The sequence below is a fragment of the Solanum verrucosum genome, unplaced genomic scaffold (assembly GCF_900185275.1).
Source record: "Solanum verrucosum unplaced genomic scaffold, falcon-dt-bn FXZP01000230.1, whole genome shotgun sequence".
NCBI lineage: Eukaryota > Viridiplantae > Streptophyta > Magnoliopsida > Solanales > Solanaceae > Solanum > Solanum verrucosum.
In genome coordinates, this window is record NW_026019954.1 from 602,123 (window position 1) to 620,180 (window position 18,058).

An 18,058-nucleotide genomic window follows, 5' to 3' on the forward strand; every position below is an offset into this window, starting at 1 on the left:
TGTGAGGTCAGATGAGTTACTAATTAAATGCCATCTCACTTGGTGTTATCTTGGCATTGACATGATAATAATAGGAAGTAGAGTACTTGTATTTATTCAATTCACAATTTAATATCTCTAGCTCACATTTTTTGACATTATTCTCATTCTTCTTTTTAGTCCAATTTCCAAAAATGTCAAAGATTTAGATAGCTTTCAACAACCTTGGGCTTCATCCATAAGTATTATCTGCCAAAATAGCTCTCCAAAAAGGATTAATTGAATTTTTCAAATTATTTATGTTAGACCAACATATTATAGTAAAAAAATATATTTACAAACATTAATTATTTTTTTCTTTTAAAAAATGGAAGCAATCTTATATATTCTATAATATAATAAAGTTGAATTTATTTTATCATCCCAAGTTTTCTTTGAGATAATTAATTGGGATAAGGGTCTGAAAAATATCTCAATTTTGGCCGAAATTGTTGTTACGATACCAAACATTAATGAGGACCTATTACCCCAGACTATTTAATACCATATTTTAAACATATATATTTGGCCACGTGAACATAAAAAACAATGTAAAATTATAAATAGTAATGTGTCCACGTGGGCACATATATACCTTTAAAATACGGTATTAAATAGTTCAGGGGGTAAAAAATACACTATTAAATACTCCTTCCGTCCCTATTGAGTTGTCCACTTTAGAAATGACACACAGATTAAGGCAACAATGATTAGCATAGTGAAGTTACAATTTTACCCTTATAGTACAATTTACAATTTCAAAATAAATTCACTCAAGATAACTAATCAATGCTGGGAAGTTCATAAGTTTATTTACTTTATTTATGACAATTTTTCACTTCAAAATTACATCCACTTCTTTGAATTCAAGTGAAATAAATTGGAGGAAAACAACATACACTTTTACAATTTTTTGTAACATTTAAAAATTTCCCACCAAAATATTTTGTTATAAAAAAATGCTTCAATGAAATGAGAAATCAAACAACCAATGGATACAAGACAAAATAAATCAAGTTCAATGAATGGAATAGATTTAAATATTTCTGTTGAAGTGGATCTTCAATCAATATAAGTGAGCCTTCTACTTTGATAAGAGTATTAGTAGAAACTTCAACTTTACTTCTGTCCATTTTTTTAGTAAAAAAAATGTTCAAAATTTTTACTCATAAACTAACAAAATGCTTTATGGGTAACTTAAAGGATTGTGCAACTCCCCAAGCATAATAAATAATGTATTGTCTCGTTCCAAAAAGGATGAATTACAGCTTACTAAAATTTTTGAAGAAGTTTAAATAAGGGTATAATAGGAAAAAAAATTGTTGTCCTTTCTTGATTTATCAAAGAGGACAACTAAATAGAGACAACTAAAAGAGGAAATATGGACAACTAAATAGGGACGGAGGGAGTAGTTCAGAAGGTAATAGGTCTTGGGTATCGTAACAACAATTTCGGCCAAAGTTAGGGTATTTTTCAGACCCTTATTCCTAATTAATTCTTGTTTCTTTTGTTCTTCCTTTTTTTTTTTTTTCCTTTATCCTCTTTAGAGTTATTGATACTTATCGTTTCTATGCATGAATGTTCGCTTAACACATCCTAATCATGATTTAGCACATCTAATTGCTACTCTTTCCGTCTCATATCGATCATTTTCTTTTTTACACATATATTAAGAAATTATAAATAAGAAAATAATTTTATTAATTTAGTCTTGAAAAAATTCTGAGAATTTTACAAACAAGTGTGAACACTTTAAAAAAGAATTAATTTCAAGGGTAATATATGAAAATTTTAATTAATGCTTTCTTGATTTAGTAAGGTGGACAACTAGTGACAATTATTTTTAGTAAGATAATCAACTAATATGGGATGGAGAGTAATTACCGGGCTTTCTCATTTGACATGACACAATTTGGTGATTAGGAATAAGAATTAATCCAAATTAAAGAGTTTAATTATGTCCGCCTACCTAGAATATGCAAACTATATACAGCAAGCAAACTATATATAGCAAGTTAATTAAGTTTGTAATACTCCCTCCATTTATCTTTATTTGTCCAATATATTAAAAATCGATAGCTAACTTTACTTGTTTAATTTGAAAATCAATAAATAATTTATCATTTTGTGTCTATTTTACTCTATGATATTCATTCTTCAATTTTTAGATGACTTATAATTAATACTGTTGATATAACAAATCAAACTTGGATAAAACAAATCAAACTTGGACAAGTAAAGATGAACGGAATGAGTAATAAATTACACGTTTCGAAAGTTAATTGGCAGCAGGGGCGGAGCCAGCATGTTCTTAGGGGGTTCATCCGAACCCTCTTCGGCGGAAAATATTACTATATATACATGATTAAAATTATTTTTTAGGTATACATAATAGATGTTGAACCCCCTTCGACTAGTTCGTGTGTTCACTTCTTCAGATTTTGAACCCTCTTATTGAAAATTTTGGCTCCGCCACTGATTGGCAGTTGGAAATGTCAAAAATCTGATTAAGCCCCACTTCTATAATCTTAGGGAATCACGTGTTTATTACTAATGAATTTATTATTATGGTTTAATACCTTTTGTTAAACCAGATTCTTGTACCTAATCACTGATCAAAACAAGTAAAAAGTACCTTATAATCTAGGATGTATGTTAATTAGTCATTAAGTGGAATAAGACATGCTAATTAAGAAACTTAATATAAGGCTTAATTAACTCATGTTTCTAACTTGAATCAAAACAAAGGGTAATTGTCAAAGGTTGTAATGATTTTATCTTATGCGTTACGTGTGGATTGATTTGTTGACGATGAGAAAGTCAAAAGGGGTTGGGTAGGCAAGAGTTGGTGTACTAGTAATAGTTTACTTTAAATATCAATAGTAGAGTTATATAGAGTTTGTTAGATAGAGAGGGGGGTCGTAGTTGGTGACAGAGTCAGAATTTTATTAAGGTGACTAAAATATAAAGAAATAAACACACGAAATAATTGAAGAAAATCAACATTTACTATATATATTAAAAATAATTTCAATCATATGTAAATAGTGTTATTTTCTATCTAAGGGAATTCAGATGAACCTTTCGCCTCTAGTAAGGGTAAGGTGGAGTCTGAATTATAAGAATCGAGAATTTCTTCATAGGGATCCTTTAACACTCTCTATAGTAATAAAATCAAGATTTTCATGAAGAAAATTCAAAATATAAAAAGGTTTAGAACTCGAAGAAATAAAAAAAATTCGTGAAATAATATATGCTTTTGAAAAATTAACCTCTTTATTAGTATCATTTTTTGACGACAAGTATAGAATTATAAATCGACTAATCCTTGGATGAAAATGACTTTCATTACAACCAACAATAAAGATTTGAATTAGTCGAATCAGATATCAGATGATTAAACCAAAAAAGGAGGAGGGTAGAGAGGGCAGTAATGAGAATAGGGAAATTAACTTGAACCAATGGGGAAGTAAGGTGTTAGGTAGTTGTGGTGGAGTTGTGACCATGTGATGGAATTAATTTTGGAGTTTTGTTATAATGCTAAATCCTTTTCAATGTAAGTGCAGGGTAGACCATCCCTTGTTGGCCCCCCATCTTTTAGTCTAGAAGGATGGACTCTGTGGGCCCAAGGCCCATATGTCTGAAATGCACTTGTGGGGTGGGTGGGGTGGGGGGTCAAGAATCCAAATAAGAAATCAAAATCTTGTTTAAGTTTGATTTGTGTTATAATGTTAGTGGATAAGGAAGCATCTACTTCAATTTTACACCACTATAAGTTCAATTTAATGCCAAGAGCTGACTAGTATAAATAATCTATTAAATGAAAAAGGAGAAAGTAGGAAAACAATGGTAAGTTCGGCGTGAATTATTAGTTTTATCATAAATTATTGACAGTCTTATAATTATATTTTTACTTAATTAATTGAACTTAAATACACCTCGATCTTGTAACATGCTAAATTCTTGTCAAGTTTAAGAGTATTTTCAACATTTCTCTTGGTCTTTTATTAAGAGTCGCATGCTCCTACAAGGGATGAGTCCACTTGCTATGTCATATAGTAGATTGGGTGTATCTAAGTTTAGTTAATCAAATAGAATTGTGTTTTTAAGGTTGTCAATAGTTCAGGGGTGTTGTCAATACTTCTATCTTAAATAAATCACTTCAAAATTGGTAGAGTGTATAAGAATAGTACTGAATGTAGTATATTAGTAATAGTGGTATTAGTTATGTTTATATTAGTTATATTGAGATTATTTCATATGCAGTATTTTATGTGATGTACTAAAAGTAACATGCATTGTATAATTCAAAAAAGAAAAACTGTTTTATAAATAACCTTCATAAATATGATGGAAAGATTGTGAAAATTAAAATTCCTTACATTACTGATACAATAAATTTTTATGTATTAGTTATCCATATCTTAATACCAAATAGAGTGTAACTAGGTATATATAGGTAGAAAAAAGTACTATAATACACAATATTAATGCATATATTATTTTTTTAACACACTCTACCAAACAACTTTTTAAGATATTATATCCATTGACCACCCTCTTTTTCTTTAATCATTTAATATTTATCCGTCAAATTAATTTTGATTTGTTTTATGTAAGTCTTTTTTTATAATTACTTTGTAAAATTTCTAATCCTAAGTGAATGGATCTGATTCATTCTAATCAAATTCTTCTCTATGTGGTCCACTAGTAATGATTGTCCTTGTTGAGATTCAATATATTTTGATAATTTAAGAAAATTTTAAATTCTAGCTCATTGACCTTTCACCAAATTACTACAAAATATGAAGTTATATTATGTTTGATTAATAAGAAAAAAAAATTGTTTAGTAATATATGAATATGGTTCTTCGGAATGACTCAATTGATTTATGAAGGGTGATCATCCACTGGATGATTCGAGATTGATTCTTCTTCTTCTTCAATATCTTTTGAGTCGAACATGTTACATATAATTACCTAATGCGATTTACATTTTTTGTGTGGTTTGCCATCTATGAAATTTTCGCAGTCTAAAGTACTCTCAAATAGTGTATAAATTTCTTACATTCATTCTAATCTAACATGTTAGATGATTAACAACTAATGCTTATTGTATAAAAAAAGATTGTTTGCAATTATCCCTTCTTATAATAAAAAATTATATCCCATTAACTCAATTTTAAAATATTCTTCAGTATGTTCTTTCTTTTGTATTTTGTTGCACCATACAAAATGGTTTGTTCTCAATAAATAGTAAAATATTATGGCGTGTATTTATTTATTAATTGATCAATCATGAGATTGAATACTTTAATCTATATGAATGAATGTATGTATTAATTAATAAAAATTGCTTTACGGCGCAAAATAGATATCATAATTTATAGGCTTTATATGCACGCGTTTAGAAGATATTATACAATTATATTTTACATCATACTATACAGTAAAATGATGAAGCACAAGATCAATGACTTTTATTGCTCTTATAATTTCATTTTTAAAACATGCATAAAGATGTAAACTTGAAAATAATTTTTAATTGATTCTATTGACTCATCTGGTCAAAAAGATTATGTCAAAATTGGAATGCAATGAATTAAAGTCGTAAACTTTTATCATAAAGTGAAATGATCGAAATAATTATATTTTATTTATTATATATAAATAATTTAGTTGAATGATTATATCGAGAAATTTTTGAAAGTTGGTTAGCATGTACTAATGAACTTGTAAATACACCTCATTTGGACAATATAAGTCGTTTGATGGGACAACCAACTTGTCATGTGCCCAAATTGAAGAATTCTCTTTCTCTATAATTTTAATTTATCCAATTTAATATTTCTTTTTTTCTTCATTTTTAAAACTTTTTATTTGATATTTAGTATCTGTATTGAAGTTTGACTGACGTAGGAGGAAGCACTCCTTTGATTTTAGCCTCCTTTATTGACACTTAATTTTGTTCTTATTGAGAGTCCATATTTTTCAACAAGATGATTACAACTCTATTAACATGGATTTTGAACTCATTGAGAATATTCTCGAAGGAGTACTCTCTTTCAATATAGAAACATGTTGAGGTCAATTATTAAATTAAATCTTCATGTTTTCAAAATTAATATCAATTTTTGGTGGTTTATATTTATCTCCTTCCACTGGGCTTGTCATTTTTTATGTAGTTTGTGAGCTGTTGCATATAAACATGAATTTTATCATGTGTGACTTAAAGGATAATGACTGCGAATTTCCCTTGTCATAAAAAAATATATTTATCTTGTTGGCACAAAGGGATATACGAAATTAATAGGAATTGAGGCTTTGAAAAGAGAATCTCATTTAATAAAATCAAACACTTATCGTAGTAATAAAAAAAAAATGTTAGAAATTGTAATTTCATAATTAAATTAAACAGAATAAAACCAAAAAACGAATACTTTATATGTTTTCGTCTCTAATTTTTTTGTGTTGGTTTTCTGTCTAGAATCTTATATTCATGGTGAGACTCGAATCTCGATAAATTTAAACTCACTAAAATATTTACCATGAAAGATGATTTCACTTGAATAGTGAAATTTCTCATTAAAAATGAAAGGAAATTTACCCACACCGAAGTTTTTTATTCTCTATATGATCTCATTTATTTTCTTTCCTTCTTAGCCAAACATATTAATTGTTACTTTGGCCTCAGTTCTACACATGTTTATTGAAGTGAGAAGTATTGAAAACACACTAGACGCAAACTATTAATTTCGTCCTCGAATAATTAACAGCCTTAAAAATATCCTTTTAATTGACTAACTAAACTTAATTAGATACATCCCTAATCTGCGAGATAGCAAGTGGTATCAAATTTTTGTAGGAGTACAAAATTCTTAATAAAAAACCGAGAGAAGTGTTGAAATCAACCGAAACTTGATGAGAATTTAGGAGTGTATTTCACTCATATTGCAAAATTGAGAGTGTATTAAAATTCAGTTAGTCAAGTCAAAAAGTATCTTTAAAACTATTGATAACTCTGAGATAAAACTACTAATTTACACCGAAGTGCTCTCAATACTTCTCTTTCTTTCTTTTTAGTGTATATATCTACCATTTAAATATCAAATTATTGAGTTGTTGACATTTATTCAGAGATTTGAAATTAAGTACTTTAATTATTTTTGGATATGCAAAAGTCAAACGTTAATAAAAGTTATTAAAGAAAAATAAAATGAAGCAAAGACAATAAATATTGCTGACAAGATCTCCTGCAGGTAGATTATTGTCATGAAATGATATGGACATGCATGCTACTTTGAAATTAGTAAATAAATCATCAACTTATATAAAAGGTGACCGTTTTAGTTGAATGTATTAAAAGACATTAGGTCTTTCTTAATATTACGATGATGGTCGAATCAGGTAGTATACATTTCAATTATTTTATCGATAATTTGTTATTTTACATTAGCTTTTTCTTTATATGATAGTGACGGTCAAATCAACTTGTATACATTTCAATTATTTCATTGATTACTTGTTACTTCATATATTTGAAGATCAATCACAACGCTTAAATAGACAAAAGAAATCACATAATATATTTTGTCAAAAATTTGTTTGCATTGCAAACATTTTCAATATTTAAAATTAATCCTAAATTATCAACTGATTTTACTAGCTCCGTATATTCATAATAATATGTTTTTTTTTTAAATTTCTGAATTCGTTATCAACATAAGTATCGAGTAATTCTGCTAACAAGACTTAAAAGACAAATAAAAGAAATCACCTTGAACTTGAGTGTTGATTTAAGTATTTTTTTTTTATTAAAAAAAATTAGGAAGAATGAAGATAGGGACAAAGATTTGGGTTTTATGTATATTATTTAGGCCTATTATTTATATAATAAAAAAGAAACATGGAACATGAGAATATAAGAAAGTTGTTGGTCCTTTGTTAGACAAAATAACCACAAAAAATGGAGTTTTGTCATTACGGCTAGATAGTCTTTTTCAATATATATTCTCATTTACTACAGCATGCATCTCCTTTTAAAATATATTCTTGATGTAAATTAAAATAATTCCACCAACTTTAATTTCGGTTTAAAGTAACTTTATTATACATAATGTCATAAAGAAATTGATCTTAGACCTATTTTAATCTGAAAAATTAACTCATGATATGGGAGTCAAAATAGGAAGTACTATAGTCTAATAAGTAAATAATAAAAAAATTTGAAGATTAAGAAACTACAAATATAATGTTTACGACTATTAATATAGAAGGATAAGTGAGCAAGAAATCTTAGTAGCTTAATTGAATGACTATCAAAACTTGCACCTTGTTGATTATAATTCGACTCTCCATTGCCCCCACCCTCAATTGTAAGAAAAAAAGGATAAGTAAGACAATACTCAACCAACCAATACAGAATTTATTGAACACTGTGAATTCTAAGTTGGATATAAAATGTGGATTCTGACACTTAGTTAAGATTGAAGACAAAAGTTAAAAGTTTGGTATGAGTGGTGGCTTAAATAAATGTGGTCAAAGTAGAGCAGTATATTAACCCAAAGTAGGTACTGTGAGTCTGTGAGTGTAGGTGACAATATATTATTAATGCTCAGCCAAGTTGTTTGTTTGTTTTCTTCTCTTCCTATTCCATTCCCCCTTTGGCCCATCATGTCAAAAATCAATCTTTTACAACCTTCTTTTGTAGGCCCCTTAATACAAAATCGTCTATGTGAGATGAACCAAACCAAAGTGGTTGAAGTTGAACTGGACCTCCTCCCCATCTATTCTTCCCTTTGACAATTTCTGTCCCCACCGTAGAGTTATGCATGTATTGTCACGAATTTGAGTCCTCCTGAATCGCCTGTGTTAAGGAGCGTTGTTGAACAAGGATGATAGTTAGAGATCTTTTACTTCCAAGTCAATATGTATCTTGTTTACATTTGATAAACAATGGATTACAGGAAATGGACAATAGATTATATTAAAGGGGAAGAGAGTGACAAAATTATGGCTTTGAACATAGCTAAAAGCCAATGTATTATAATACATACAACTACTCCCTAAACCCCTGTGCCTCCCAAATTCTTTTATTTCCCTCCCTCTAGAATACAAAAATACTTTATAATACCGATGTCCAAAAGGCACCTTCTTCCCTCATCGATCTCTACAAGTTACAGGAGATCTCGACTTGTCACAAGGGTTAACCCGACCTAATCTACTGGAGTCGGTCTTGCTACTACTATGACTACTAACTACTTTTCTACAATGTTTAGTTGGGTTGGGACAGAGAGGAGGTGTCCTTCCGCTGGTTTCTGGAATGCCAGTATAACCGTTACGATCATGTAACCCTGTCCAAAAACCCTGACCATCCCCAGCTGTTTCTGGGTTGCCACTACAACTGGTCTCTTCGTGCGCAGAAGCATAACGGTCCAAATCAGCAAGGGGTGAATGCCTTGAGTACAGAGGGGAAGGAGAAGATGAGGATGAGGATGTGTCAGAATCAGATGAACTCCTCCAGAGGCTATTCCAACAGACCCCAGAGTCGCCAAATATATCAATATTTAAGTCATCTGTGCTCGTTGAATCCCTGTTAGTGCTGTCTGTACTGCAAGAACCAAGCTCAGAGAAGAAAGATGACTGTTCACTCGAAGTGTCCTCCTCAAATATTGACCTAATAGGCCTCACACTTGTATGACAAGGATAAGAACATTCATTGCAAGTTTTACTAGTTGAATCGCCATGAGAAGAGTCCCATGGACTTCTTGTATGGGATCTTGATTTACAAGTCGGTTGCTTTGATCTCCTTGGATCACGAGGAATTGTCAAACTCCTCATTATCCTAGGCCCCCGTGGCGAGCACCTAAAAAGGGAAAAACGAAAATGTCAGCTACAATCAATAAAAAGATAGAAGAATGCATACCTCAACTAGAAGGAGATGTGTCTATAATTTTACCTTGAATAAAGAAGCATGTACGCTCCCTTCGACAAGACTCTTTCTAGTTCCACAGATTTTACCTACAAATATGACAAAGACCACATCAAAACCTCACAAAAGACCATGGAAGAAACATCATGTTGTGTGAAATAATGCATGACGCAGAATCGCGAGGAAATGGAGTATCACAGTTCTCCAACATCATAGAACACATTAACGCACATCAAGAGCACTTTTAGTAGTTCTAAGCCGAAAGGAACAACCACTTTGTCACAGCAAATGCCTAATTTCTCATAAGCTTACCAATACCCAAAGCACAGAAGTGAAGAAAAAAAACTATACAATCAATGGGAAAAATTCAGAAGATAAAATGAGATGTGTAAAAATAAGCTTTAAAATGTGAATTATAAGTAAAAGCTCCGTAGGAGACATACCGAACTATCATCAACTTTATACCACTTATTCTGAAAGTTCCTCACGTAACACACATAGTGACCAGAAAATGCAGCATTCATTACGTCCAGGTGAACCACAACTCCATACAGCTGATAAACTGGTGACTTATCACTTGTCCCACTCATATATGGTGCCAGGTTCAAAAACTCTGGGAATTTGATTGTCTTGTTTAGCTTCCCAAATTTACCTGACTGCAAAACTACAGACAGTGAGCAATTGGAAACAAAATGAAAATACGAGGAAGTATTTCCTTCAATCACTATCAAAAACTGAAGGAGACAACACTTCATTCAAAACAGTACCTGAAATCTCTTCAATGCAACAGTGAGGACATTAGGAGCCTCCACCACTTTCAACTTTTTCTTAGCCTTCTCATATGATTTACATCTGAAAGATGCAGCAAAAGTTTAGTCCAAAAATGTGCTGCAAATCTATTTTACTTGAGCATTTCAATGAAAATGGCATGCATGCACAAGAGTCGAACAACCTGCTCATAACCAAACAAATTACAAATACACAGAAATTTCATACCACTACTGGACATTCTAGAAGTGAAGATGTACAATACAATTAGTATAATCATTTTTCTCTAGATCGAGAGAGATGAGAAGGATTTGGGCATAGCATCGTATTTTCCAAGATGGATAAAAACAAAGAAACAAATCAATGAAATTTTAATCAACCCAGTTAATTCCAAGGAATGACACTACCATTAGACACGGAATCGAAACATTAATGCACGCAAAGTATCTAGACCCACTAATAAAAGAAAAGTGAGAGATAACCCCCAAATGAAATATAAAGGAAAAGAATTCAGAGGATAACATAAACACATCAAAATAATGAAGTATGGGACAATTGGATCGAACCTGCCACATCGGTACTTGTTTTCACCATCTAGAGTCTCAGTATGAGTAAATTGTTTCAAAGCTTCTTCCAAGGTGCCTATATCTCCGTCTATTTCAACAGTAAGATCCATTATTCTCTCTTGCCTCTCAGATTTGCCCCCACATCTCATGCACTCAATCTTCCAGTTGAATTTTCAGAAATCAGTACAGAAATTTTTCAAGAAATATTAAGCTTACATTTAACAACTATTAAAAGTCAGCAGTTACCTTTGAACGAAGATAGCCCCCAAATGTAAGCCCAATGAGACTCGTTTCTTCTTCAAAAGAGCCAGGTGCAGTAACCCCAGCTTCCTTCAAGCAAATGGATTGCATTGTGTCGATTACATACCTATTGAGTTAGGAAAACAGACATAAACAACTTAGAACTTCAAGATATACTTGCACATCTACAGGCTCCACAGATACAGAAAATATACCTAAGAAATTCATGAGCATCTTCTTCTCTACCATTACCAAGATTGCTCCCGATGCTTTCGAGATGGGAAATTATACTACTCGGAGATAGGGGAGAGTTCCCATCTTTTGCTTTTAGAACTAAACTTTCAAATTCGCATGTGAAGCACCACCCTTTCGTTTCACCTGATAGCAGCATATAAAAAGAGGGAAAACTGGTGAGTTTAATTTCGATCTGGGGTCTGAGAATGATGAGTTTTTTAAAAATAAACCTAACAAACAGAAGTGGACATACATGTCTTAGAGTGGAGCCCTTGAAGAAAATATGAAGTAAGTGGTGGTGTAAATGCCAGGCACTGAAGGACAGCATTAGCGTAGCAGCTGCAGCACATTGCAGAAAAAATTAGGAATGAAGAAATACACAAATATTTGAGATTGTGATAGAGTATCTCACCACCTAGCAAGTACCAGAATTGCTTACACAAGGGAATAGCCAAATAAACAACAATAGATTTAGAATTTCTATCTTCAAGTTGAGACATTAACTGGGCAGCAAAATATAGGAAAATAGGACAGCAAGAAATCTGAATATTCGGCCATTAAATCTTGACTAAAGCCTCTTAAAGTAGTCAATTAATATCTGATTCCCTTGTCTTTTCACAATGTTATTTTCATTGAAGCCAATCAATCTTCGTGTTTAAGGAGGGCATAAAACATCATAAATTCCAGGTATATTTTGGCCCACAACATCCTCTCTTTTGGAACATCACCACATCGAGATATTAGTTGAAAGCCCCAAAGCAAACTGCACTAAGAAGATATTTACAAGAAAGGACTCTTCAACTCAAGAATTTGTGAAAAGATATTATATCACCGTGGGAGAGTTTAAAATGAGTAATGTTAACCATTCCATTATTCACACATGCCCTTTGATGACTTATCGGCTGCCTTGCTTGAGGAATAGTTTCACATCATAAATTTATGCAATAATGATCTCAACAGAAAAAGGCTCTTGAACGTCACACTGTCAATCATCATGAATCATGCAAAGTGTTTCTCATATATTTTGAACCTCATAGTAATCAACCAAATTCTTGGTAGACTGAACAACCAATGGCTGAGAAACTTTTACTCCTAAAAAGGAAATGCATGTTCGGAGACTTCAATAAAGTGATATAACTACTTGAAATCAGAATGTTAAGAAAAAAAATCCAAACACGTGGATAAGAAAGTTATACAAGGCACAATTAGTCCAAAACTAGCTAAATCTCATGCCACATACCTGTTACCACAATTTACAAGGCCAAATGGCCGCAATTCATTCTTCCAGTTATGAAGCTTCACAAAACTTTCATATGGAAATAGAGCCTGAAAAGAAACATATCTGATGAATACAGTGTTCTATAATCTGACGTGCATTACAGGTGAAAATCACAGATAAGCTAGAGTAATGCATACCTTGTTGCCATATCTTCCATTGACATCACACTCTTCCCCTAGAGAATTAAGTCGGGTCGGCTTTGAACTCCTGAGCTGATCAACAACTTTTAAAACAGATGACTTCAAGCCATTCTTTGCATTTGGTAATGGAGCACTAGACTCTGCCGAACAGGCACTGGCCACTTGAGTGCCATTGATCTTTGCTGACTTCACATTTTGGATATCATGCCTATTGTTAGAAGAGATATTATCAGAAATTTTGGCAGGAAAAGATCCTTTTTGTCTATCTTTTGGCAATTGTAGAGCACTGGTAGAGTCTTCAACGCCACGATATGACTTGCTGGGGCTTGAGGATCGCAAACTACTAACTTTCAACCCATCGTGCTTCTTTAAATTAGCAGAACCACTAGATGAGGAGTATCTACCTTCCTCAGAGGTCAATGCGCATTTATCACGGGAGCCATGCACATCAAGCTGATCCGAAGTTACAGACCGCGAAGCTGATGACCTGCTACTTTCTTTCTGGTCTTTAATTTCAAATCTTGATTCAGCTCGATTGACTGGTTTCAGCACTTCCACCATAATTGGAGTTGGATTTTCCAGATTCTTTTTTGAGTTCGATCCTTGTTCACCTGCCTCAGGTATAAGAGGTCTAGCAATTTCAGGGGGCCGACATGAAGTTGATTGAGAGTCTGAAATCTTGATGTCACAAGCATTTTTGGAAGGAGGATCAGCATTACTATCAAGTGAACCAATCCTAGATCTAGTATAAGGAACTGGTCCTTCCCAAAAACCAGATGAGGGTGTAGACGGCGCTGTCAATGAAGATTCACTGGAGTCATCAGTACCTGAACTTGTTGATGAAGTCCAATATTTAGACTGCGTGTCCCCATGAATGCTAGGCTTGGTGTGAGTATATTTTCCAGACGTGGAATCATAATCTGCAGTTTGTACCAGTTGGGGTTGCTCTGTGTAGGATGGCTTAAATCTTTCTACCTTGGAATGATTAGTCTGAATCTTAACTGTATCAATAACAGCAGACCTATGACTGTCAGAAGCATCAGAGTCATTTGAATCAGATGCAGAATGATCAACAGAAGATCCACTTGAAGTAGAGAGGTCCAAATGTTCACATGAAGATGAATGAAGCACGAAACTGGAGTTCAAATTGAGACATTTTGAATCTGTCAGACTCTGTCCAACTGTGTCATGTTTTCCATCAGATGTTGCAAAGTATTTGGATCTCAAAAGTGCAGCTTCCTCTGGGGAAGCATCGCCTGATTCTGAAGAACGTCTGCCTTCAACCTCAGTGCTCTTAAGATGACTTCCATCCGATTCTTGCTTATACGTCTTCAGATGAGATTTTGCCTCAACATCATTGAGGTGATCCAAGTTGCTAACTGGACGGCATTCATTCCTGTGACCTTGTCTCCAATGAAGGATTTGACATTTGCCAGAGCTGACATGAGTACAAAATATAGGAATATTAGAGATGTAGATATGAGTGTTTTAGAGCTTCAAGAAAATTAAAGTTGATAGCTATCAAATAAGAGACAAGACACCTAATATACAAGCGGTATCTTGAGTGTATAGTACTAATAATGCAAGAAATGTCAGCATAAACTCTTTCGACAAATTTATTTCTCGAAACCATTAAAGTAGGAGCAAAGCTGTAAACACCGTCATTAGCATCAACATAAATACTCATCCAAAAATTGTCTTCTCAACTGTAAAAACAATATCTTCCTCCACAACCCCACCCAAAAAGAAGGCAATCAAACAGACAAAGGAAGAAAGAATGATGCAGGACTATCCAACATGAAGCTTTCTCCAATGATTAAAAGCAGCACAGCAAAAATCTGATGAAGGAAAGGAAACAAAAGGCATACAACACAACGATAAAGTTAAAATGTTTGAGAAAGAACACTGGAAAATCTTGTTAGTCTCAGGTGCTTAGGACTACTAATAGAAATACGGATATAAATGCCAGGATACAACAAGACTTAAGTTATAAAAGAAAAAGAAATCTTGAGACCATAATAATAATTCATAAAGAAGTAAAAGTTCTATGCAACACATGGTAAGAGCTGAACTCCACATCTCATACCTCCTCCTTCCAGATTTAGTAGAAACACTTCCACCTCACTTTCATCCAAATTTAGCTGCAATTCCAAATGTTTGAAGCACTTCTAAATTAATAATGCAACATTATTTACCTCCCCTTACATTAAATTTCAGAAGTCCACACCCATTGGTTTGAGCTTGGGACTTCCATGTTGGAGGTCTCAAGTTCGAAACCCCTTGCTAGCGAAAGCAAGGGGTTTGCCTTATGGGTCGAGCTCATCGCACCAGGCTTGCAGCGGGTTACCTCTCCTGTGGTTTGCGAGCTATTGCATAGGAGCGGGGGTTTTACCCTGTGCGCACCCAAAGGGTAGCGGCTACGGGTTCCCCTTGTCATCAAAAAAAAAAAAAGTCCACACCCATTAAATGGATCAAATTTGAATGATGTTTGTCCGCTCTATCCTCATCCCGGAATGTATTCTTTTTGCATAATCATTTTAAAGAAATTAAAATTACACAAAAATCCATCCTAAATGGGATGTATATACTTCAACTTATGAAGTTAGAACCTAAACATGAATTAGGTGCTTTAAATTTCCACTCTTATTACTTATTTTGAACATGGGAGCATAACTAACTTACAGTAAGCACTATTATTGGAAGAGTTGGATCAATACATTGAAAAGGGGAACTGCACTAATGGCTAGCCCCTGCAATATGAAAGAGCCTCAACAAATGACCTGTTATAACTACATTTCCCTACATTTCATAAAATAAGACACAAATCCATTGTACACATGGAAGAGATTATAGAAAAAACCATTGAAGGGTAGCAAAAGCTGATCAAACTAGTAAAAAGTCTTGAAAACATCTATCAGCCCTTTTTGATCTTTAAAAATCAGCTTACTCAATTCAACATTCTACTTGTAAATAAACCTGTCAATGAGAGCATTACTTCCAAATTGCAATGAGCCTCGCTTAAGCTTTGCTCTACTGACGTATATTAATTCGCCTATACAAATAAATTTCATGAGGTAGCATGAAGATAATCACAAATGATATCTTCAATCTTAAGTTGGTTCTTGTGGCAATTCATCTAATAATAAGGAGATGGAAGGAAACAAAAGATCTAAAAGAAAAATATTTTCAACTCTAGATCAGCAATGACTCTTTCATCCATCACAAAAAAAAAGAATTTATTTCTTGGAAACCATAAATTTCGCCTGTACTAGTTAACTATTAATGTATAATGATGAATCAGAATGAACAGCAATATGTCACTCTCTTAGTATTGTCTAAGTGAGAATTCAGCAGCAGTCGGTCACAGAGAGAAGAGCTTTCATTGATGGCACAAAATGGTCACCAATTACCATATACCATAAGCAGCTCATTTGTTCCCATTTGATTCTAGTGTGTGACAGAAGAAAGTCTTCATTAGAAGAACAGCAGCCCAATTATACAACTGAAACTATGTCATCAACTGCAGAAAGTGTCCTTTTTCATCAGATGCCTCTTTTCTTCTTGATACTACCAGAACTAAAAAAGGATGAAGCAATTGAAAACCCCTTCAACAAGGTTGCAACTTTTAGTAAATGGTTCATCTAAAATCAACACCCAATCCCAGCAAGTCTATCAATGATATAGTTTCAACTAAACAACAACAAAGGCTAAGCTCCGACCCTACGCTAGCTGGACAGGCTATATGAATCCTCACTATCCATATTGCTAATCTAATATTTACTAATTTAAATTCCTTAGAAAAAAAGGTGCACCAACAAGACCATGCCTTAATCTCAACTAGTTCATCATACACTCCAGCAAAAAAGGAACAGATAAGATATAAACTTCTAGGAGAGATTGAGTTTATGCATACCAGTAGCGCACTGCTTTACATTGGGAGCACCGAGTAGAGGTTGGAGATGAGCAAACCGCACATTGGTACTGCAATTGCCGTGAACCAGAATATGATGTTGAAATTGTTGGTGGTGGTGCTGATGATGCCGGTGTTTCAACAAACACCTCATCCTCCTCCTTCAGCGACTCATACCTATACCCATAACCATACCCATATTCCTCAGCGGCTTGTAGCTCAACCCTAGCTGCCTCCTCCGAAGCCAAAACCAACAACCTCTTGATCTCCTCCCTCCTCGCCACCGAACGCCTCCATTTCCGTCTAACCACAAAACCTAACACCGGTCCAAAAACCGCCACAAACGCCGCCACCACCAAGCTCGAGAGAAACCCTAGATCCCCTCCCACGAGCATTTACACAAACCCACCCACAAACAACAACAGATCACATCCAAACCCTAATCCTTCCAAATTCATAGAGCTCTATACCACCCCTCCACCGATCACGATGTTGAAAATTCTCCACCACACAAAGATCAAAACTTTACATGCACACAGAATTCAATCAACCAAAATTGTGGAGAAATCGAGAGAGGAAAGTGCAATAAAGTCACTGGAAGAGAGAAGATTCTGACCCAAACAGAATTTTTTTTTCATAGATCGAGAATTTAGGGGATTTTTTTTTTAAGTTTGAAGAAAGAGAAAGTTTAGGGGAAAATTGAAAAAGGAAACTAAATAATAGGCGTACAGTGTGAAAATAAGAATAATTATAGGGTTTAAAGTATAAAATATTAATTCTTTGAGGAGTATAAGAAATTGATCGTTGAGGAAAAGAATTTTGTCCCTTTTGTCCTCAGGCATCGAGAGACGTGAACCCTTGGCTCATCTAAATATTCCAACCGGAGTTTTTTGAACCGGTTCAAATGCTCACCGGTTGAACCGGGATTTTATTATTCTAAATAAAATGCCGACTTTCATTTAACGTTAGACC

General features: G+C 33.4%; 2 protein-coding genes across 2 annotated transcripts in view; both read right to left on the reverse strand.

The window, feature by feature from the left end:
- LOC125814297 (protein CutA, chloroplastic) overlaps positions 1 to 18,058 on the reverse strand; it is a 154,945-nt gene that overhangs the window by 3,970 nt on the left and 132,917 nt on the right. The gene's annotated exons all lie outside the window — the stretch shown is intronic.
- LOC125814260 (ubiquitin carboxyl-terminal hydrolase 17) lies at positions 8,979 to 17,750 on the reverse strand. The gene is made up of 11 exons (XM_049493725.1): positions 17,090 to 17,750; positions 13,174 to 14,614; positions 12,998 to 13,083; positions 12,011 to 12,096; positions 11,739 to 11,901; positions 11,530 to 11,650; positions 11,284 to 11,441; positions 10,717 to 10,801; positions 10,393 to 10,605; positions 9,977 to 10,038; positions 8,979 to 9,883 (listed from the first exon to the last, which is right to left on the reverse strand). Exons 1-11 carry the CDS (start codon positions 17,479 to 17,481, stop codon positions 9,178 to 9,180), a joined length of 3,513 nt encoding a protein of 1,170 aa, XP_049349682.1. The 5' UTR covers positions 17,482 to 17,750; the 3' UTR covers positions 8,979 to 9,177.